Source organism: Chinchilla lanigera, unplaced genomic scaffold (assembly GCF_000276665.1).
Source record: "Chinchilla lanigera isolate Chin_1 unplaced genomic scaffold, ChiLan1.0 scaffold00018, whole genome shotgun sequence".
Lineage (NCBI taxonomy): Eukaryota > Metazoa > Chordata > Mammalia > Rodentia > Chinchillidae > Chinchilla > Chinchilla lanigera.
The window spans coordinates 21,226,331-21,245,847 of NW_004955419.1; the positions used below are offsets into that span (position 1 = coordinate 21,226,331).

The following is a 19,517-nucleotide window of genomic DNA, read 5'->3' on the forward strand; positions in this document are numbered from 1 at the left end:
AAAAAAAAAAAAACAAAAAAACAAAAAATGAAATCTCTTCCTCATTCTAAGCCAGCTTTAGCACAGGCTGCCATATTTCTACACTCAGTCATGTTACTTGTTAGTCAACACTTTTCTGTGGCTCATCAGGGTTTTAAAACAGAATCTCAGGCCAGGGATATAGCTCAGTGTCATAAGCGCCTGCCTGGCAAGCACAAGTCCTCAGTTCAATTCCTGGTACCAAAAAAAAAAAAAAAAAGTTAAAACAGAATCTGCACCTTAGCCGACCACCAGAAATGCAGAAATTATATCACAATCACTGAGGGGGACCAAGGATTGAGTTATTTTTTTTTAACATTCCAGCTGCTGCTAATGCACAGCTATCACATTACCTTAATTGAAAACAGAAAAATTGGGGTTTTTTTGGTTTTTCACTTGTTTTTGAGACAGGGTCTTGCCATGTCATCCAGGCTAGCCTTAAACTCTCTTGAGGCTGAGGAGGCCTCAAATTCATGGCAATCCTCCTGCCTCTGCCTCCTGATTGCTGGGATTATAGGCATGTGCCACCATGCTCAGCTGAAAACAGAAAATCTGAAGTGCAATGCTACAGTAATTTCTTAGAGTAGGTAAGCATATACAGTAATTTCAAAATATTGACAGAAGTTCAAATATGAAAGATGACAGCTCTCAAGAAGGCTGATAACAACTTATTTTGGGAAATCCCAACTTATTTGGGAAATCCCCTAGGTTCCAGATAATTCCAGAAAAGGGAATGCTAAAGTAGTACAAACAATGATAAAGAAATAGACATAGGTTCATAAAGAGCTAATAATAAAGATGAGTGAAAGGTAAGAGCTTAAAATATTTAAGACCTACAGGACAGATATCAATGAATGAACAAAGAACTGCGAGTAAAGACATAGAATAAGGTATGGTCTGAACATCAGGCTGCAAGCCTAGAAACAGTCTGTGTAAGAAGCAGGCAGCTGGACCAGTAGATGGAAAGAACACAGTCAGAAAACTACAGCCCTGGGGCTGGGGATTTAGCTCAGCGGCAAAGCGCCTGCCTGGCAAGCGCATGGTCGTGAGTTGGGTTCCCGGTACCGGAGGAAAAAAAAAAAACAAAAAACAAAACAAAAGAAAACTACAGCCCTGCTTTATCTTTGCCACTTACCGGACAAGCTAATCTTCAACACTGCTATATCTAGCCTGTAAGCTGGGAATAAAATTGATCCTACTGGGCACTTGGGAGAATGAAATGAGATAAACACATATACGAAACAAACGTTTGTTGAATGTCTCTTAAAAGTAGAGGTTGATGCTAGGTATGGTGGTGCATACCCACAATCCCAGATACTCAAGAAGTTAAGGATCACAAATTTAGAGCCCCTAGGCAATTGAGCAAGATCTTACCTCAAAATAAAAATAAAAAAGGGTAGAGGTGTTGTTCACTGAGAAAGTCATGGGATCAAGCTACTGTACCTCAAAAACAAAAGTGCATTCCCACCCAAAACACCCCCACTCTGAAAATCTAAAATACGAAATGCTTCAAAATTGGCAACTTTAGCTGGACACGGTGGCGCACACCTGCAGTCTCAGCACTCTGGAGGCTGAGGTGGGAAAATCACTGAGTTTGAGGCCAGCCTGAAATGCATAATGAAACCCTGGTTCAAAAAGATAAAAAAGGAAAAATAAAGAAAATTGCTCACTTTAGGCCACGTATGATGGCATACACCTGTAAGTACTCAGGTGGCTAAGGCAGGAGGATTACCATGAGTTTGAGCCTGGCTCGGACCACATAGTGAGTTCAAAGCCAGTCTGAACTACGTAGTGAGGCCCTGTCTCAAAAACAAACAAACAAACAAAAATCCAAGAAACTGCTGAGGTCCAACATGAGACACAAGTGGACAATTTCACATGCGACCTCATGTGATTGGTTGCAACACAATAAAAATAAAAATCACCAGGCTATGTATACACATGAAACATAAATGTTTAGACTTGGGTCTCACCTTCATGACTCCCCACTATATAATGAAAATATATATATATAATGAAAATATTCCAATTTTCTTTAAAAATCCCAAATCTGCAATAGTTCTGTCCCTAAGCATGAGATTAAAGAACCTTTTACTACAGAATAAAATCCAAAGGACAGAAAACACTTCTTAAAAAAAACCATTAAAAGAAAACACTCAAAAGCTAAAAAACTTTGAATCTCCTCTGTGCTGATATGATGAACAACAGAACTTTACAATTTCTTTAGTGTCCACATGGCAAAATTTGATGTTAGTGCAATTCTATGGAAGTAATCTATTAAAAGAATCATTCCAAAACAGTGCTATGCCTGCATTTAAAAGTACACACAGTAGGTGTTAATTACCATGTACTGAAATCAACATTATATTAATTACCGTTGCATTAAAACGTTTCAGTAAACAAATAGCTCCTTACTCTGAAGTCATTCCCAAATCAGTCTATTAACATTAAGATCTGCACTTCCTTGAGCTATTTTAGCAGAAAAAATAAAAACCATCTCGGGTGGCATGGAATATGTTTTTATAAACGTAATTTTGAAAGGTCAACTGCTATTTGTCAGCTGCTATTGGGATTACATTCAGGGGGTGGGGAAAGACTAACTGTGTTGTCAGGAAATCTTTTCCACACTTCATGAATATTCATGCATGCTGCATTTCAGTTGCCATTCCATTAAACAAAGTAAATTCTTGAGCAATATCTTCTATGTTAGGAAATGGTATTTTGACCTTTTCTATAAAATGTCCTAAATATAGTGAAACTGCACTTTCATCTTTAAAGCAAACATTGCTTATTTTACTGGGTTTATTACATATTGTTAAAGTTTACTTTACTTGGTTCAGGGGCAGAACTGTTACCCATAATTTTGTCTACTGGTCAAGATTATGGTTGTTCTGTGAATAACAGGTGGGACTTATGAGGTGGGCATTTAGACAGAGACATAAATAAGATTTTCCTAAAGATCGCCTATAAAACGTATGTGAAGGAGGGGGTCAGAAATACACCCAAGTGTTGGGTGTCGTGGCACATGACTGTAACTCTAGCACTCGGGAGGCTGAGGCAGGAGGATCGCTGAGAGTTTGAGGCCAGCCTGAACTACACAGTGAGATCCTCTCTCCAAAAAAAAAAAGAGCCACCTGAGTAAGACAAGGGCTGCCTGAAGTAGTGTAACTGCACTCTGAGTTGCAGAAGACTGAGAGGGCAATAATTTATCTGCACAGTCCCCTTGACAGAAAGGCAAGGAGCATTACCCCAGGTGAAGAGCCTGGGCTCTGTCCACAGTTGACATCACCTAGCAGTGTGGCCTGGGGATGGTGATTTCCATCTGTGGGGTCAATGTTTTAATTTGCAAAATGAGAGTGATGGATCACATGAGGACTTCCAAGTCCTTTCTAGCTCTAAACACCAGCCAGCTTTAAAATGGCTGTTTGCTTATCTTTTTTGCCAGTCCGTCATGCAGGCAGTAACTCCAAAACCACTGAAATGTGTAGCAGGAGCTCTGGCAAGGCAGAAAGGGTATGCCAGTGGCTAATCCCACGCCCAGCTCCTTGTACCATGGTCTCTGTTCCATACCTTCTATACACACGAGAGAAGCAACACATCTTTTGATCTCCAACTGAAAGACTCCACTCACTACAGCACATATAGAAGGCCTCAGGGATCTAGTATGGGCAGAAGGAAGGAGTGAGCAACCACCCCCTAGCTAAGAAGAGCTAAAACACAGTAAAACTGGACTGTATTATAGATGTCATCTAGCAAAGCATGTAATTTTATATAAAGGAACACTAAGTCTCTGAGAAGAGAACTCACTGGCCCAAAGATACCTATCAGGTTTGCATGAGTGAGTTGCTAAATACTTGAGCTTTTCCACTCCACATCACTGATTTGCTCAACACCAGTCAAGATCATGGTTCAAAAAAACCGATGTTACTTGGGCATGGTGGCACAGGCATATAATCCCTGCACTCTCAGAGGCTAAGGCAGGAGACTGCAAGTTGGAATCCAGCCTGGGCAGCTTAGTGACTTAGTGAGACTATCTCAAAATTTTCAAAAAAGGGGGTGGGAAAATAGTTCAGTATGAAAGTCCCGAGTTCAATCCCTAATACTGAAAAAAAAATAAAATAAAAACAAAAAACCTTGTTAACTGATCAGGCTTTCAGAAATAATCTAGTAAATGAGGTAAGAGTTCCACTTGCTTAATTTTGATTTCAGTTTTCTTATTAAAGAAAAATACCAAACACCACTGAATTGTACGGAGGGGAAAATAACTTGTCTCCATGGTATCTTGTACCTTCCAATTTTAAGCAATAAAAGACGGATAAAATACATAAGCACAAATATATAGCAAGCACCCTTTTTAAACCAACTCCCTATCATTCCCTCAGTTGTTGAGCTTAGGTTCAGAACATCCATGAGGTTCCTTACCATCCCAACACAGAAGACGACAAAGAGCAGTAGCCATGGTATGTCTGTGCAGCTACGATCTTCCAGGGGCTTCCACTCTCGTTTGGAGCTCTAATTGAAAATACAAAATATGACAGCATAGTCAATGTCAAGTCCAGTTAAAATTAGAAAGGCACAAATATACCAATCATACCTTGGTACCTTGTCGGACAGGTTTCTATAGAACCATTAATACTTGTCACCTTTTGGGTGAAGTTCACTCTCACTTCCTTGGCCAGCACCCGACTGACTCCACTCCTGACTACTTCCTGGCCAGGCAGAGTACTGAGATCAGTGCTTTTCAGGTACTTCCACTGCAGTATTTAACAAGCTGAACTGTTATTCTCAGGGGGCAGACTGTGTCCCCAGCTGACTCTGAGCCTCACACTGGAAGGGGCGATTCTCACTTCTCAACGTCTAACACAACACCTAAGGGTTTATGATGCGTTCTCAGTCAGGGCTTTTTAAAATGAACAAACTCACAAATAACTCCTTGAATCTTTTTCTTTGCATGTCCAGATGCTAGATTTAGAATTATATATCCATATACACATTTTTTTCTTTTAGAATATGCTTTCTTCTGGAAAGGAAGACTATCAAAATGAATTCCTATCAGCTGCAGATTTTTCTAATTCAGATAGACTTCAAGAAAGGAAAATTCAGTTTTCCTGGACTATCTGAGCAACTCCTGAACCACAATCTACGGATTTTCATTCTGCTTCTAGAAAATATGTATTAAAGAGCTTCTAGACAAAACATAGATTGCCTAGCTGAAAAACTAAAGACATTCTACAAGTTAATTTTCAAAGTACTGACTGAAATTCCAATTGTACTTTTTTCTTATCGTAATAGTCTTGGTTTCTTCAACTGAAGTAACACTGCTGAACTGTCTAATGAACAAAATATCCTTAAGTCTTATACCCTCTCCTAGAAAAAGGGCACACAGCAAGGCAAGGAGAAGGTAGTCTTGGGAAAAGTTTCCTGCAACAGGAAAGCTGAGACCTCTAGTGGCTTCCATGACAAGATCCAGAAAGCTGTCTGGAAAGCTTGTCAGTACAAAAGGGGTACCAGCAGAAAGGGATTGGCAGTAGAGATTCCTCTGGTATAATTAGTACTGTCCTTAGAGTACAATCAGGCTTAGTTCTACCTTCTTCTAAAACAATAGTTTTACACTCTATGTCCTTTCAATAACCTGATGAAAGCTACAGATTCTTTTCTTATAATATAAATATATATCACATCATCTTGAAAACAGTTTAGGGAATGCAGACTCCAGGTTAAGAAACTCAATTTTGAAATAACTGACAATCAACATGGAGGGCAGAGAACTGAGTTACAACCACTCCTTCCTGACTCCTAAAATGTTAACCAGACAAATGCCTTGTTATTTCCTTCTATGTTCAATTGTTAAAACAAAAATACTCAGCTTGTTCCCAGACACCCACACAAGAAAACAAAAGAGCACTAGTTAGTCATGGAAAAAACCTTGTCCCATGATGATAGCACTAAAAACTAAGCATGAGTAGGAAGTTTTTTTCTCCAGAGGAATGCAGCACTGTGGCATAACGGATAAGGGCCTGGTCTTTCCCCGGCTCTGTCACTAGTTGGCTAGCTACATGACTAGATAAATCACTTCATCTCTCTGGAAGGAGTTAGATTGGACCTTAGGTTTCTCCCCACTAAAAATCTATGATCAGGAATGCACTTTTGTGATGGTAAGAAAAACAACAGCAAAATAATTCAACATTATTCTTTGTGTTATTCAAACAAGAATGTTGAATTGTGGTCTGCACTCTAGAGGACAGTAGCTCACAGTGTGAATAAAGAATGTTTCTTTGTATTAGATAATTTCAGTCCTGAATAATGCCCACTATAGTACAAATTACTCACAAACACAGAATCTGGACACCTCTTCAAAATCGTTATATTTATTCTGTGGTAATTTATAAAACAGCAACTTTAAAATACTTTCTCTTAAAAAACAACAAGAATGGCAAGAGAAGGGGAGCTTTAGGTTGGTTGAGTAATTTCTTAGTATTTTTTTAATCTATATTCAGTATGTTAATACTTAAATTTTCATCCATAACATAAAGGAAGAAGAATTTCACTCTTCAAAATAAAAATACAGTCAATGTCTCAAAAATGCAATTCAACTTGACTTGGGCCACTTCTGTGGTAAATACGCAGAGAATCTCTCAGTGCAGATGAGAAATGGGAAGGCGGTGGGGGTTACATATAAAAAAGTGTCAGAATCCAAAGTAGAGTGCAAGACCAAAAGGATAGTGTGGCCACCCTCAGCCCACAAAGGCTTCCTGGAGGAGGAGGACAGTGGTTCACTTCACAGGTTGTGTACAGACAGCACATGAGCATCTATTACTTAGTAAACCTTTAATCCTTTAGTAATATTCTCGTTTCAGTAAATTCTTTCCCTATTGCTAAAATATTCTTTTACCAGGTGGCCCTTTCCATAAAAAGTGATTAAAAACTATTAACTTTCCCTTCCCCTTAGATTTACTGAAAAAAAAAAAATTACTTAATGATGACATATTTCATTTTAGCTATCACTTTTAATCCTGCCAGTGGTCAAATACCATTTACTAGGCCCTAGGCCCAAAGCTTTACATATACTGTCTTCTACCTTCAAAATAGCATTCTGATGCATCATCCCTTTTTCACAGATAAGGAAACTTGGGCTCAGAAATTAATAATCAGCCTAAAGTTTTACAGCTGGGCCAACAAAGATTTGAACCCAAGTCTGTGACTCCAAAGCCAACTCCAATGAGACTATTTTATCTTCACACTAGTCAGTAAAGAGCAATTTCCTACATTAATGTTTCCTCACATTACAAAATGTGGAAGCCAGGTGGGTAATTCAAAATCTTATAAATGCAAAGAAAGTGAGTGTGACATATTTATGAGCCATGAAATTTCGCAAGTGAATCAGGAAACCCAACAGTTGAAAATTTTTAATGATTTTTTTTTTTACAGATTTAACCAAATGACAACTGGATTTAATGCTGTTTCTTCCAATTAACGTCCCACATAGACCTAGCAAAAGTAAAACATTTTGTAAAAGTACTTTTTAAATGTGATTTTATGCCTTTGTCAAATTCTATGTGAGATTAATTCAGACTGTCAATAAGTATTAGGTCTTTCTACCTTCAAAGAATGGTACAATTTAGGAACTAAAAATAATCAAAATAATCATGTAGTGCAAACACTTAATAGGAATGACTGGGACTCAGAAAAGGACTCATCCAAGGGGAAACTTTACTTTATCCATTCTACTTCACCGAAGAGGAAACCAAAGTTCATGGAAAATTATGCCTCAAACCGGAGCCCTCAAATGCTAGTACAGAAATGGTAAGAAGTCAGGAAATGCTATAAATTTTAAAAATATTCATAAAAATAAACCTGGTAACAGAGATAAAGAATGCCTTTCTCAGGCTGATTGTTAAACTAAACACAGCCAAGGAAAGACCCAAAGAACTCAACCAAAGATCAAACAAATACATTAAGTGAAACACAAAAAGAGCTGAATTTTAAAAAACAGAATAGAGTATCCAAGACAATATCACATGATCAAACATACTTGTAACTGGAACCCAAGAAAAAGAATAGGGCAAAGGAAGTACTCAAAGTAACACAGGAAAAAAAAAGTACAGCTCTAAGGAGTTAGCGAATACCAAGAAGGATAAATATACACAAACATCTCGGCACCTACATACAAACTGTTGAAGAAAAAAATCAAGGATACAAAGATTATATTGAAGGCAGATAAAAGGGCTTTAAAAAGATATATTACATTCTTGTGAGAAACCATACAAAGTAGAAAACAATGGAATGCTTACATTTCTAACAGGAAAACAAAATGCAAACTACTGACCTAGAATCTCTACTAACAGGAAATGTCTCTCAGAAATGAAAACCCTTTCAGATTTTAAGCTGAGAGAATTTCTTAGCAGACGTGAACTGTAAGAAATGTTAAAGTTCTTTAACATAATCAGAAATCACACAAACCTGTAGTACAAAAAGAAAGGCTGATTTCAAAAAATGATTAAAATGAAAATTTGAAACTTTCCATAAAATCTGTAAATGTTTATGCATAAAAATAAGTGTGCGAATATATACTGTATGTATAACAGCATCCACATTATATGGTCTTTTTGCATACTTATATGAGGTAAAAATTCCAGAAATCAGAATTACAACTTGTAATACAGGTTGGATGGACATCCCCAGTCCAAACTTCCACACACTAAAACGTTGCAAATCCACAACTTCCTGAGTGCTAACATAGCACCACAAGTGAAAAATTCCATTATCATGAAACTTTCATGTACAAAAATAGTAAAAATGCATAAAATTACCTTTGGGCCATGTGTATAAAGTACATATGAAACAAATGAATCTCATGTTTACACTTAGGTCCCATCCCCACGATATCTCATTACGTATATGCAAATATTCTACAATTTAAAAAGATCCTGACCACTCTGGTCCCAAGCATCTTGGAAAAGGGATATTCAATCTGTACTACCAACAGACTATTAAAAAAGCAATTCTAAGTCAGACTACAGCTGGCATCTACCTCTTGTTTGTATTATATTCATAAGTTTAAAATTAGGCAGGGACAATGTTTAACACCTTTACATTCTTACATTTTGCATAGCGTAGATTTTTTTTTTTTTTAAGCTAATTTTGTAGCTTCTGTCATAGCTATTATAGAAGTCATAGTACTGGCAACTATGTGATAGAGTCCACATCCATGAGCCACAGCAAAGAATCTGATATGTTGTAGGGTATCTATTTTTTAGGAAACAAATCTGTAAAAAGTTTTAACCTAACTTTTTATATTATTTCAAATGAAGATACCATAAAGTTAAGTAGATTTATTTGTAGATAATACCAACACACAGAGGTTTTGGTAAGTGGTATATTTTAACCAATTAGGTCAAGTCAGTTGTCATTGGAGGACATCCCCAATGGGGCAGAGAGGGTGGGCCAAGGCCAAGGAACAAATAAGTAGGATAACATCTTCCAGATAGGAATCTAGTTCACAGACTTAGGCAGGGAAGGATTAGGAGATATAAAAAGATCAGACAGGAATAGCTACAATCCAGACTTAAGATAAAAAGAGTCAACTAGGTCTCAAATACAGAGGAAGACAGAGTTCAAAACCCTGGAAGCCAGATGATACTCAAGTAATATCTAAAGGCAAAAATTGTCCCCCTTGTTATACTCTGTGCCTACAGTCTACAGGCTGTCTGCCAAGAGGTACAAAGTCTGCCAAAAAGTTCTTATAATAAGACAACTATTACCTAATGTTCTGCATTTTCCCTTAATATACTAGGTTTTTGTAAGCATGGCTTCAAAATCATAAAAAATGTCCTACAAAAAGGTTTCAGTTAATTATTCTATGCTATTTGATTTTCAGGTATTTCTTTGATTCTTCAAATAAGCACTGAGCACTGTACAAAATACTGGAGCTCAAAAACAGGTAAAATAACCCCTGCCCTCATTGGGCTGTCACTTAAGCAGAGAGACATAAGCCAATACAATAATACTGCGAACAATGACAAAATGGAGACATGAAAAGATACTGCAGAAACAGAGATGGGGCACCATTGAGAAAACATTTATGAGATCTGTTGAAATTACCTCATAAACTTTTGCAGCTTGTACTCTGAGGCAAGCACTAAAATGATCCTGCAGTGTCTAAAATAGAATGTGTTGTTTGCCTCAAAACACACTAAAAAATCTTGCTAGCTCTGACGGAGAATATTGACTGCCAAATAAGAATTTTTCTACTGAAAAATGTTAAGTAGTAAACAAACAGAACACTAAGTTTTTTTTTTTTTTAAATCAGCTATTTTTCATTTTGCATCAAGATTTCTTTATATACTGAAAATTTTTATAGCTTCAGTTAGGAAGAGGTCTCGGAAATAAAGAAAATAGCTTCCTTTGTTTTCTAATACAATTGGTGCGGAGCTATATTTACTGTGCTACTAGAATATTTTCACATAGATGTCATTGGTGAGACACCTATTATCCTTGAATTAAGTCCTATCTGGTTATATATATCAAGAGTTACTGAAACTTGAAATTTCTGACTTGATAGTGACTCCCTTGGTATTCCCTCACACTGACCCAAAGATCTATTTACTCCTACATTCAAAGCGACAACAAAACAATGGCAATGTGGGTAGCCGATTCAAAGGAAGAAAAGTAGTACACAGGCACACAAGTAAAGGACAAACCAATGTCCAATTTTACTTGGGTGGCAGTTCACAACTATACCACTCCCCCTACTCCTTGTTTTTATCAATTTGCAGGTGTATAGCTATTCATTATCAATAATAAAATACTGAAGCTTATAATTTTAAGCAGAATCAAGATTATCCTTGTGATAAGACCACTGACAAATGCTTGCATTCTTACAGGTCAGCAACAAGAAGAATTAAGCTGGTCCGCCCGGAACTGTACATAACCTGAAGCCAACACGTAATAACAGGCCTAATGTTCACAGCAAAGATCCACTGCCGCTGCCTTTGAAAAGACTACTGAAAAGACAACTATGACTATAAGGCCATAGCAAGTTAAGATGTGGTTTCTCCCTCGGCACAGATTCCTAGAAATGTTTTGGGGTAGTGTGCAGTAACTTGTTAAATGATCTACTCTCAACTTAATTTTTTCTTGAACATCACAGTCTCTATTTCCTGAGTAAATAGGCCATTTTCCAAATAGTCTCATAGCTGCACAGCACTGAAAAAACCACTGTATTAGCCACTGAATGCATCTAACTCCAAGATCAGTCTTACACACAGTTGTGTGATTCAAGCACACATGTGGCAGACACTGGGCTAACTGTGAGGGCTTTCTTTTGCTCCTGCCAATTTGTTATACACAAAAACCTCCAGTATGAAAGACAAATAGTTGCACATTCAGAATCTTCAAATCTCCCTCCAAGGACATACTGCTTCATTAAATTCCTCAATATGCTTTTATTTGCACAGAGTAGTAACAAAAGAATAAAAGAGCTGATGTGTATCATTTTTGCCACAATTTTCAATAGAGTGAGCAGACAGGAAGAAACTGGGTAGCAATAAAACATGGGGGCGTTCAGCCTTCTGTTCATTGTACCTACAAATAAAACCCTGTAATAGGATTTTTGAAAGATATTACCTGTCCTATGGGAAAGCTCTGTCAAGGACCTAGAGTGTATAACTACTTACAGTTACCATAAAGTAATCCGTTTCATTTGCTAAGCCTGGTGATAGCAATTTATACTGGAAAGGTACATCTAAAAGCATGGTTTTAGCGGGCAGTTAAATGTAATAAGATACCCTGAGTGGAAAGATACAGGCAACTGTGTCCAACTGCTTTTCTTAGTTCATGAACTTTATGCTAAATCACAAACATTCATCTGTTTAAGCAAAAGGGGGAAATGGCAACTGCTGGTGCTTCATGAGTTATGTATTTGCACAGTGATAGGAAGATCACAGGGAGATACGCTGCCAATGACTTCATTCTTCCTTCAACTCCACTATAAAAAAAAACCGTGGGCCTCTTAGACTTTTCAGTGACTGTCTTTCTTGGACACGACACATGATAATTACTGGGCACAGTTAATCCTGCTCAGCAACATAGCTAATAACAGCTTCTACCTCCATCAGCACCAGCCAAATTATACATACAAGCCTTGTCTGCAATCCCCAAACAGGATTTCTGAGCTTGTCTTTCTCCTACATCAGTGGCAAACAAACTTTTAAATTCAAAATTACTATTTAATTTTCTACAGTTATAGTTTTAGGGGCTTCATGTTGTCTCATCACATCTAACAAGTGTCAAACTTCATTACCTGATGATACATAGGCAGACTGACAGGATCAGATTCTACTGTGCAGAGACTCCGAGTGAATGAACAAACAAGTAACTTTTGGATAGTCTCTCAGTAAAGGCTCAAACAGCCTATACCTAATCAATGTCCTGACTTGTCTTGCTATATTATACCTAATTTTTAATTGTATGGGTATCCAATATGAGAGTCTTACTCCAGCCTTGTGTCTTGATTACTTTTCTCTCGTTGCTGGGACAAAACACCTGACACCCAAAATTAAGGAAGGAAAGGTTTATTTCGCTCACAGTTCGTGGAAGTTTCAGTCCGTACTTGGCAGATTATAAGGCAGAGTGGTACATGGCAGAGAGCTAGTGCTCAGGGCAGCAGAACACAACTAAGCCGCAAGCACACATCAGGGCGGGGATCAAGGAGGAATGTCCTCAAGCACTCTTTTCCTCTCCCTTACATATGCAAACTATCCACCCCAGGGCGCTGTAGCTCTCATACCCACAATCATTCAACTCTAATAGCCTGCCCTATGGTAGCATGAGGCTTTGGAGGGGACACACAGACATAAACCATAACACCTTGTTTCCTTTCCATGATGGAATGTGTAAGAACAGACTTATAAGAGGAAATATAACTTTATACCAACCATAATATAGCAGATGGGTAGCTGGAAATGAGTAAATTTATTTTAAACAAAAATTAGGTATTACCTTAGTCAAAGAAGATGTTCACAGTAGTTATGCAAATAAATAAATATATTTTCAGTTCTATGGTTGTGGCCTAAGAATTCTTAGTGTAACAAATCCCTCCTATAGTTAAATAATTTAAGAACCTCCAAAACATGGACTATGCACACTGTGTGTGCATGTGCAATCACTGCCACACTACTATAACTACAGCTCTATAATTGTAACCCCAGTAGATTATGTCTGTTTGTTTAAATCAAAGAGTAGCACTATTTACAGAGTGCACCTAAATAATTCTTCAAATGAAAGCCCATTTGATGACAATATGTACAAAATCTTCCACTAAATTAAATATATAATGTTTATTTTTCCCACCTTACAGTGTATTTTGGGGCAGGAATTTGTTGATTTTTTTCACTGCTACCCCCTTAGTTGAAGAATGCAAGCACATAATGTTGTCAGTAATTATTTCATGAATAAATGAACAAGGCTAGATGTCATACTGTTAAGACAGCATGATGTTAGAACAGATATCTGCATAATATCATTTACCTAAAAGTATTCTTCTTGCATTACAGTTTGGACTAGCATTTCCCAAAGATGTTTGTTAATGGGTGGTATGAGAATAAATTCCTTATTTAAGTAAGCTTTAGAAATGCTGGTTAACAAAGTCCAGTCTTTTGTGCATGATTTCTTTGAGCTTTTCTTGGGAAACTCTCCAAACCTTATTTGGTCATCCACACACTGGGAAATTTAGATGCAGACAATGTAAGCCCTCTTTCAGTATGTTTCTAATAGCCAGAGTATATGAGTTCAGGGCTAGGATAATACTTCCACTAAAAAAACTAGTGGAAGCAAAGTTTGGCAACACTGGTTAAGGCTGCTGAAACTTAAAGGAACATAAACGGGCTAGCCCAAGGAAGTAATCTATAGCATTATAATAGCTCCATGTGATACATTCAGTGCAGTGCTACTTACTATGAGTAATAATTAGAAATTAACTAGATAAAGTTAAATATAATGTTATACTAAGCAATGAAGAAATAATTATGAAGACTGTATAGTAATGTAGAATAATGATTACAATAAAAAATTGCATGGAAAAAACATGACATGAGCCAGGTGTGGTGGTGCATCCCTGTAATCCCAGCACTTGTGAGGCTGGGGGATGGCTGTGAGTTTGAGCCCAGCCTGGACTACATAAGCAAGTTCAAGGCCAGCCTGCACTACAGAGCAAGACCCTATCTCAAAATAAAAACAAAAACATGACATGAATTTTCATCAATGCTCTGGTAATATAGCCAAATAAAATAACATATACAAATGTAAAAGCACTGGAAGAAATGTACAATTTTAAAATTGATTTATAATGCATTTTCCTATGCTGATATTCAATAATGCTATTTAACTATGGGGAAAAAAAATAGAATATTGGCTCTTATTTCTCTAGATTATTCTTTTTCTACTTCCTTGGTACTATGTCAGCTATAAAGAGATGCATTATCAAAACTACCAAAAATGCTTAAGTCATCCTACCTTACACTTATTAATGGGCAATCAATATACTTTAAACTTCATTAGAAACCTCATTGCTAAAAGAAATGTCCTGTATCCAGGTAAAACAAGTCTCCTCCCAAATAATGTCAGATGGCCAGTGTTACAAAAGTAAACTGGCACAATGAGGAACAGGAATCCAAACCTGGGTTTGAATCCTAGCTCATCTGCTTCATAGGAGTACAATCTGCTGACATGATTGCCTCTATGTAAAGTAGGGATGAACATCCTATTCAAGAAAATTAAATGTGAAGCCAGAATTAGCCCTTAAATCATTGTTAATGTACTGTTCCCAGGAGACTGTGAGGAAAATCTTCCCGGTAAGGTATCAAAGAAAGTGAATTCCCACAATAAGCATCTCAAACATCTTTAAGTTGTTCCCATACTGTACATATTCTAAAATGTATGTTGGAAAAGTAAATAAGATGTAAAGGAAATACAACCAGAAGGAACAAACCAGTACACAGATGGGCAGACAACTGTGGTAAAGAAACAAATTAATGATAACTTTCAAATGTAATACAATAAGAGCAACTGAAATGCATTCCTTGTAACTTAACTTTTCCCTCAGTTCTACTGAGGTATAATAGAGTAATAAAAATTGTACATACTTGAGGTATACAAAGTGATGTTCTGCTATATGTATACATTTTTGAAGACTTAAATATTTTAATGAAAGTTGAAGGAAACTCTATTTTCCTTTATTTTTCTTTTGGTACCGGGAATCAAACTCACGACCTCAGGGTTGCCAGGCAGGCACTGTGCCAATGAGCTATATCCCCGGCCCAGAAACTCTCTTTTCCGAACATACAGTTGACCAAACTAAAGAACTAAAAAACTCTATTTGCTCAGTAACTAGTGAATTATTACCACATGAAAGGAACTACATTGGTGTGAAAGAGATTTAATCACTTTGTTTTCACCTTTCAGTTGTTCTCTTACTAATTTACTTTCCTTCTTTCTCAGTTCTATTTTTCTCCCCTCCCTCTCATAACACAATCCATTTCTTCACAAGTGAGTGCTGTGAAATGCAAAACTATACATATTTACTAAAGGTGGAAAACATAGCCAGGTGTGGTGGCTCCTATCTGTACTGTAATCTCAGCACTGCATAAGGCTGAGGCAGAAGAATAGCAAATTCAAGCCCAGTTTGGGCAACTTGGCGAGACTATCTCATGAGAAAGGAGAGGAGATGGGAGGGAAGGGGAGGGGGTATATAACTATTCATTACTGATAATAAAATATTGAAGCTTTTAATTTCAAGCAGTATCAAGATTATCCTTGTGATAAGGCCAGTGACAAATGCTTGCATTCTTACAGGTCAGCAATAAGAAGAATTAAGCTGGTCCGCCAGGAATTGTACATAACCTGAAGCCAACACGTAACGATAGGCATAAGAATGCTACCATCACATGTGCCTAGATGTTCACAGCAAAGATCCACTGCCGCTGCCTTTGAAAAGATTACTGAAAAGAGAGAAAGGGCCTGGGTTCAATGCCCAGAACCAAAAAAAGAAGAAATACAGTTAGGTAATGTACCCCAAGTCACACAGCCATTACATTCTACAGGAAGGACATAAAGCCAATAGTTGAGCTCCTACGGTTAGCATATTCCACATGGATATTGCATATGAAATGATCTCTGTGGTAATCAGGAGGAAAAATAGGAAAATAAGAAGTTTAAGAATTATAGGAAAAATACTCTAGTATATTCTGTGTGGCTTACTTGATCCAAATTCCATTTTTACATGTTTTTTTCTTATAGGAAAATTATAGACCATAACCAAGAATAACATATTATTAAATATTTTGTTTTGGTTTCAAGGGTAATTTCTAAATGTCCAAATACAACTCTTGATATCTGAAAAAGAACCTGACGTGATGCTTAACAGGTAGAAACAAACTGTTGATTCTTCTTGGCCACCTGCAACTTCTATCTGTATCTTATAAAATGCTTGTTTATAGTTCAAAAAGAGTAATATGTAAAATGCTAGTTTGCTATAAAGAAATCATATGCCAACACCCATCAATGGAAAGTGATTAAATACAATGTAGCCCATCCATACTATGGAATGTAATGATGCATCCGGAAGGAATAACAACACCGGGTACAACACAGATGAACCTTGAAAACCTAAGTGAAAGAAGCCAGATGCAAAAGGCTGCATATCGTATAATGTCATCTATATGAAATTCCTAAATAGGTACAACTGTAGAAAAAAACAAAAGTGCTTAGGGAGCACTGGGTGGGACTTAAGAAAAATTAGGGACTGACAACTAATTAGGTATGAGTTTTCTTCTAAGGGTAATGTAAAGGTTCTAAAACTGATTATGGTGATAGATAGTACAACTATGTGAATATACCAAAAAGCATATGCAGTACCTTTTAGAAACATAAACTGTATGCTACGTGAATTATCTCAGTAAAAGAAACCACATAAAAAAATTTAAAAGGGGTACACTGAATCCTTACATTTGGAATTCTCCTGATTTTATGACAGCTCCATATGAATATTTTTTACACAGCAGGTGTACAAAGAAGATAAAAGCAGAATATTTTTAATTAAAGAGGGAGGTAATAGTGAAAACTGATGAATGAAAGCATTTTTCTGAGGAATCATAAGTTACTAGAATTTCTGGATAAAGTTATTTTCACAGAATATTTCAATACCTCTGTAGGTGACACAAAAGGAAAATGTGAATAAGGTCACAGAGAATCAAAATATTTCATAACAGATCAAAACAGAATTAGCAAAGTCACCTTAAAGAGATCAAAGGTCATGCATGCCACCAGACTGTGGTATAAAATCGGCTATGGAAAAATCTGAATTGTCAGAAAAAAAGGTACTGGCCAGGGCAGACAAGCCCAGCCACTATTTACCTACCATCTGTATTGATGTGTATTGTAGCACGTTGGTTGTGGGTATTGAAAAATAAAGGTTTGAGAGAAAAACCTTAGTACTGTCCTGGGCAGGGGTGACAGGGCAACAGACTCTAAATAGATGTGTCATTACTGCTGAAGAGAGAGCTCAGGCTCTGGAGTTGCTGCTGCTGTACCATGGGTCAGAGAGCCTCCTTTCCCTCTTCCCCATCTGATTCTGTGCCATCAGGCAACCTCTGACTGTCCTCTGGCTTCCCACACGTTGACAAGCAGTGTGTACAACTACAGAAAAATAAAACTAAAAAAATGAAACCATAGAGCAATGGTGGCTATGGCATATGCAGAGAGTCTGGAAAAAATATACACATATAGACTATTGTTAACCATTGTTACAAGATGGGATCAGAAAGGACTTTTACACACACACACACACACACACACACACATATTTAAGCTGAATTTTTTAAAAAAATGTTATTTTTTGCTTAAAAGTAAATTTAAAAATTCTTAAATCAACATAATCCCACTTTACCTCCACTTCACCTCTAAGTCACAAAATTTTTTCCTGCATGTTAATTAAACCTTTCATAAATTAGTCTTTGGGTTGACACATGTGTCTTACAATACTGTTTTATGTAAGTCTACTCACTAGAGAAGGATGCACGCTAAACATACTAGCAAAATGATAAGCCTCCAAAGCCCTAGGGCTTACAGAACTGTAAGGTCAATAATATTCAGTAAAGCCTCTTAGAAGCCATCACCAGGTTTTCCTGGGTCAAACCTCAGCCACACAAAGTCTCCATTCAAACTATAAGTGCAGAAAATGTTGAAGAACTATAATTTAGGACACTGCTAGAAAACTCCCAGCATTTACAAAATTGTGCTCCTGGACCTAATGCTGCTTTGAAAGCAAAGAAGTTTCTCCACAATCACCAACCTACAACACTCTCCCTGTCCTTGAGAAAATGAAGACCAGGGAGGAAGTGCTAGGAACATGAGAATGCTCAGGTTAGTTTAGCCCTATACTCTGGGTCCTAAGTTCACCCACCTATGCTCCTGCCCTCCACCAAGTGTAAAGCTAAAGGTCACAGTAACCTGCAGCAGGGGCCACTGAATGGCATGTTAATAGTTCAGCATCAGATAAGCAGTTGGCCTTCAACTACTCCAAGGTATAGTCATTTGGTTATGTTCAAGTGACTGTTCATGTGAGGATGAAATATTGTCACAAAGTCCCCAAATCCTACTTTCTGATAAAATATAACTTTCAAAATCAAGACTCAATCAATCATTTAAGTCTGAAATAGAAAATCATACGGAGGCTTCAAACATCAAATTGACAGTTTAATTAGAGATCATTACAGTCCTTTCCAACCTTGAGATTCAAAGGTTCCACGATCCGTGAAGGTTTTCTGGAAATATATGGGCACCTCAGAAGCTGAGTTAAAGACAGTCAGCTAAAGAAATACATAGAAAAAGACTTGGAAATACCCAAATAAGTGAGGAGGAACACTGAATCATCAAATTAATAACTCTGTAAATGACAGAAACTAAGCTTCTTCTTAAAAACAAAATCTACCAGGAAAAAGGAATGTTAATAGACCAAACTGGAGTAAATAAATGCTTTAAAAACACAAACACCTGTAAATCTCCAAGCCCAGTGAGTCACTAAAAAGTTCCACTCATAAGAAACCTTTTGTTCCACATCCAAAGCTAGGAACCAAGCTTAGACAGACGTTGACCAGTTTGTAACCAATTCTGGCACTCTCTCTTGCCCATCTAGTCTTTTATGTGTCTGCTATCGGCACTTCGGTCATATCATAAGATTAACCTTCATTTATCTCTTAAAAGTAGCCAGGTTTCCTCTGTGCACTTTTCTCTTATACTGTGCCCACTAGTTTTCTTGTAGCACCCAAAGTAATGATTCTCAATCACAGTTTTCAGATAACTATGTAACTTCTAACAATTTCACCCCATATTCATAGTCTTCACTTCTCTGAAATACAATTAAATCTTGCTTTTTCCCATCAAGTCAACCTAAGAGTAAACCCATCTAATAGAACTAAAGATCACAAAGAAACAATCCATTTTAA

At 37.1% G+C, this 19,517-nt stretch overlaps 1 protein-coding gene across 1 annotated transcript in view; it reads right to left on the reverse strand.

Annotated features, from left to right (window-relative positions):
• Slc44a1 (solute carrier family 44 (choline transporter), member 1) overlaps positions 1 to 19,517 on the reverse strand; it is a 184,712-nt gene that overhangs the window by 133,748 nt on the left and 31,447 nt on the right. Inside the window, exon 3 of the mRNA XM_005382780.2 lies at positions 4,441 to 4,530. Coding sequence (XP_005382837.2) covers positions 4,441 to 4,530 — 90 coding nt within the window. The remainder of the gene's footprint in view (positions 1 to 4,440; positions 4,531 to 19,517) is intronic.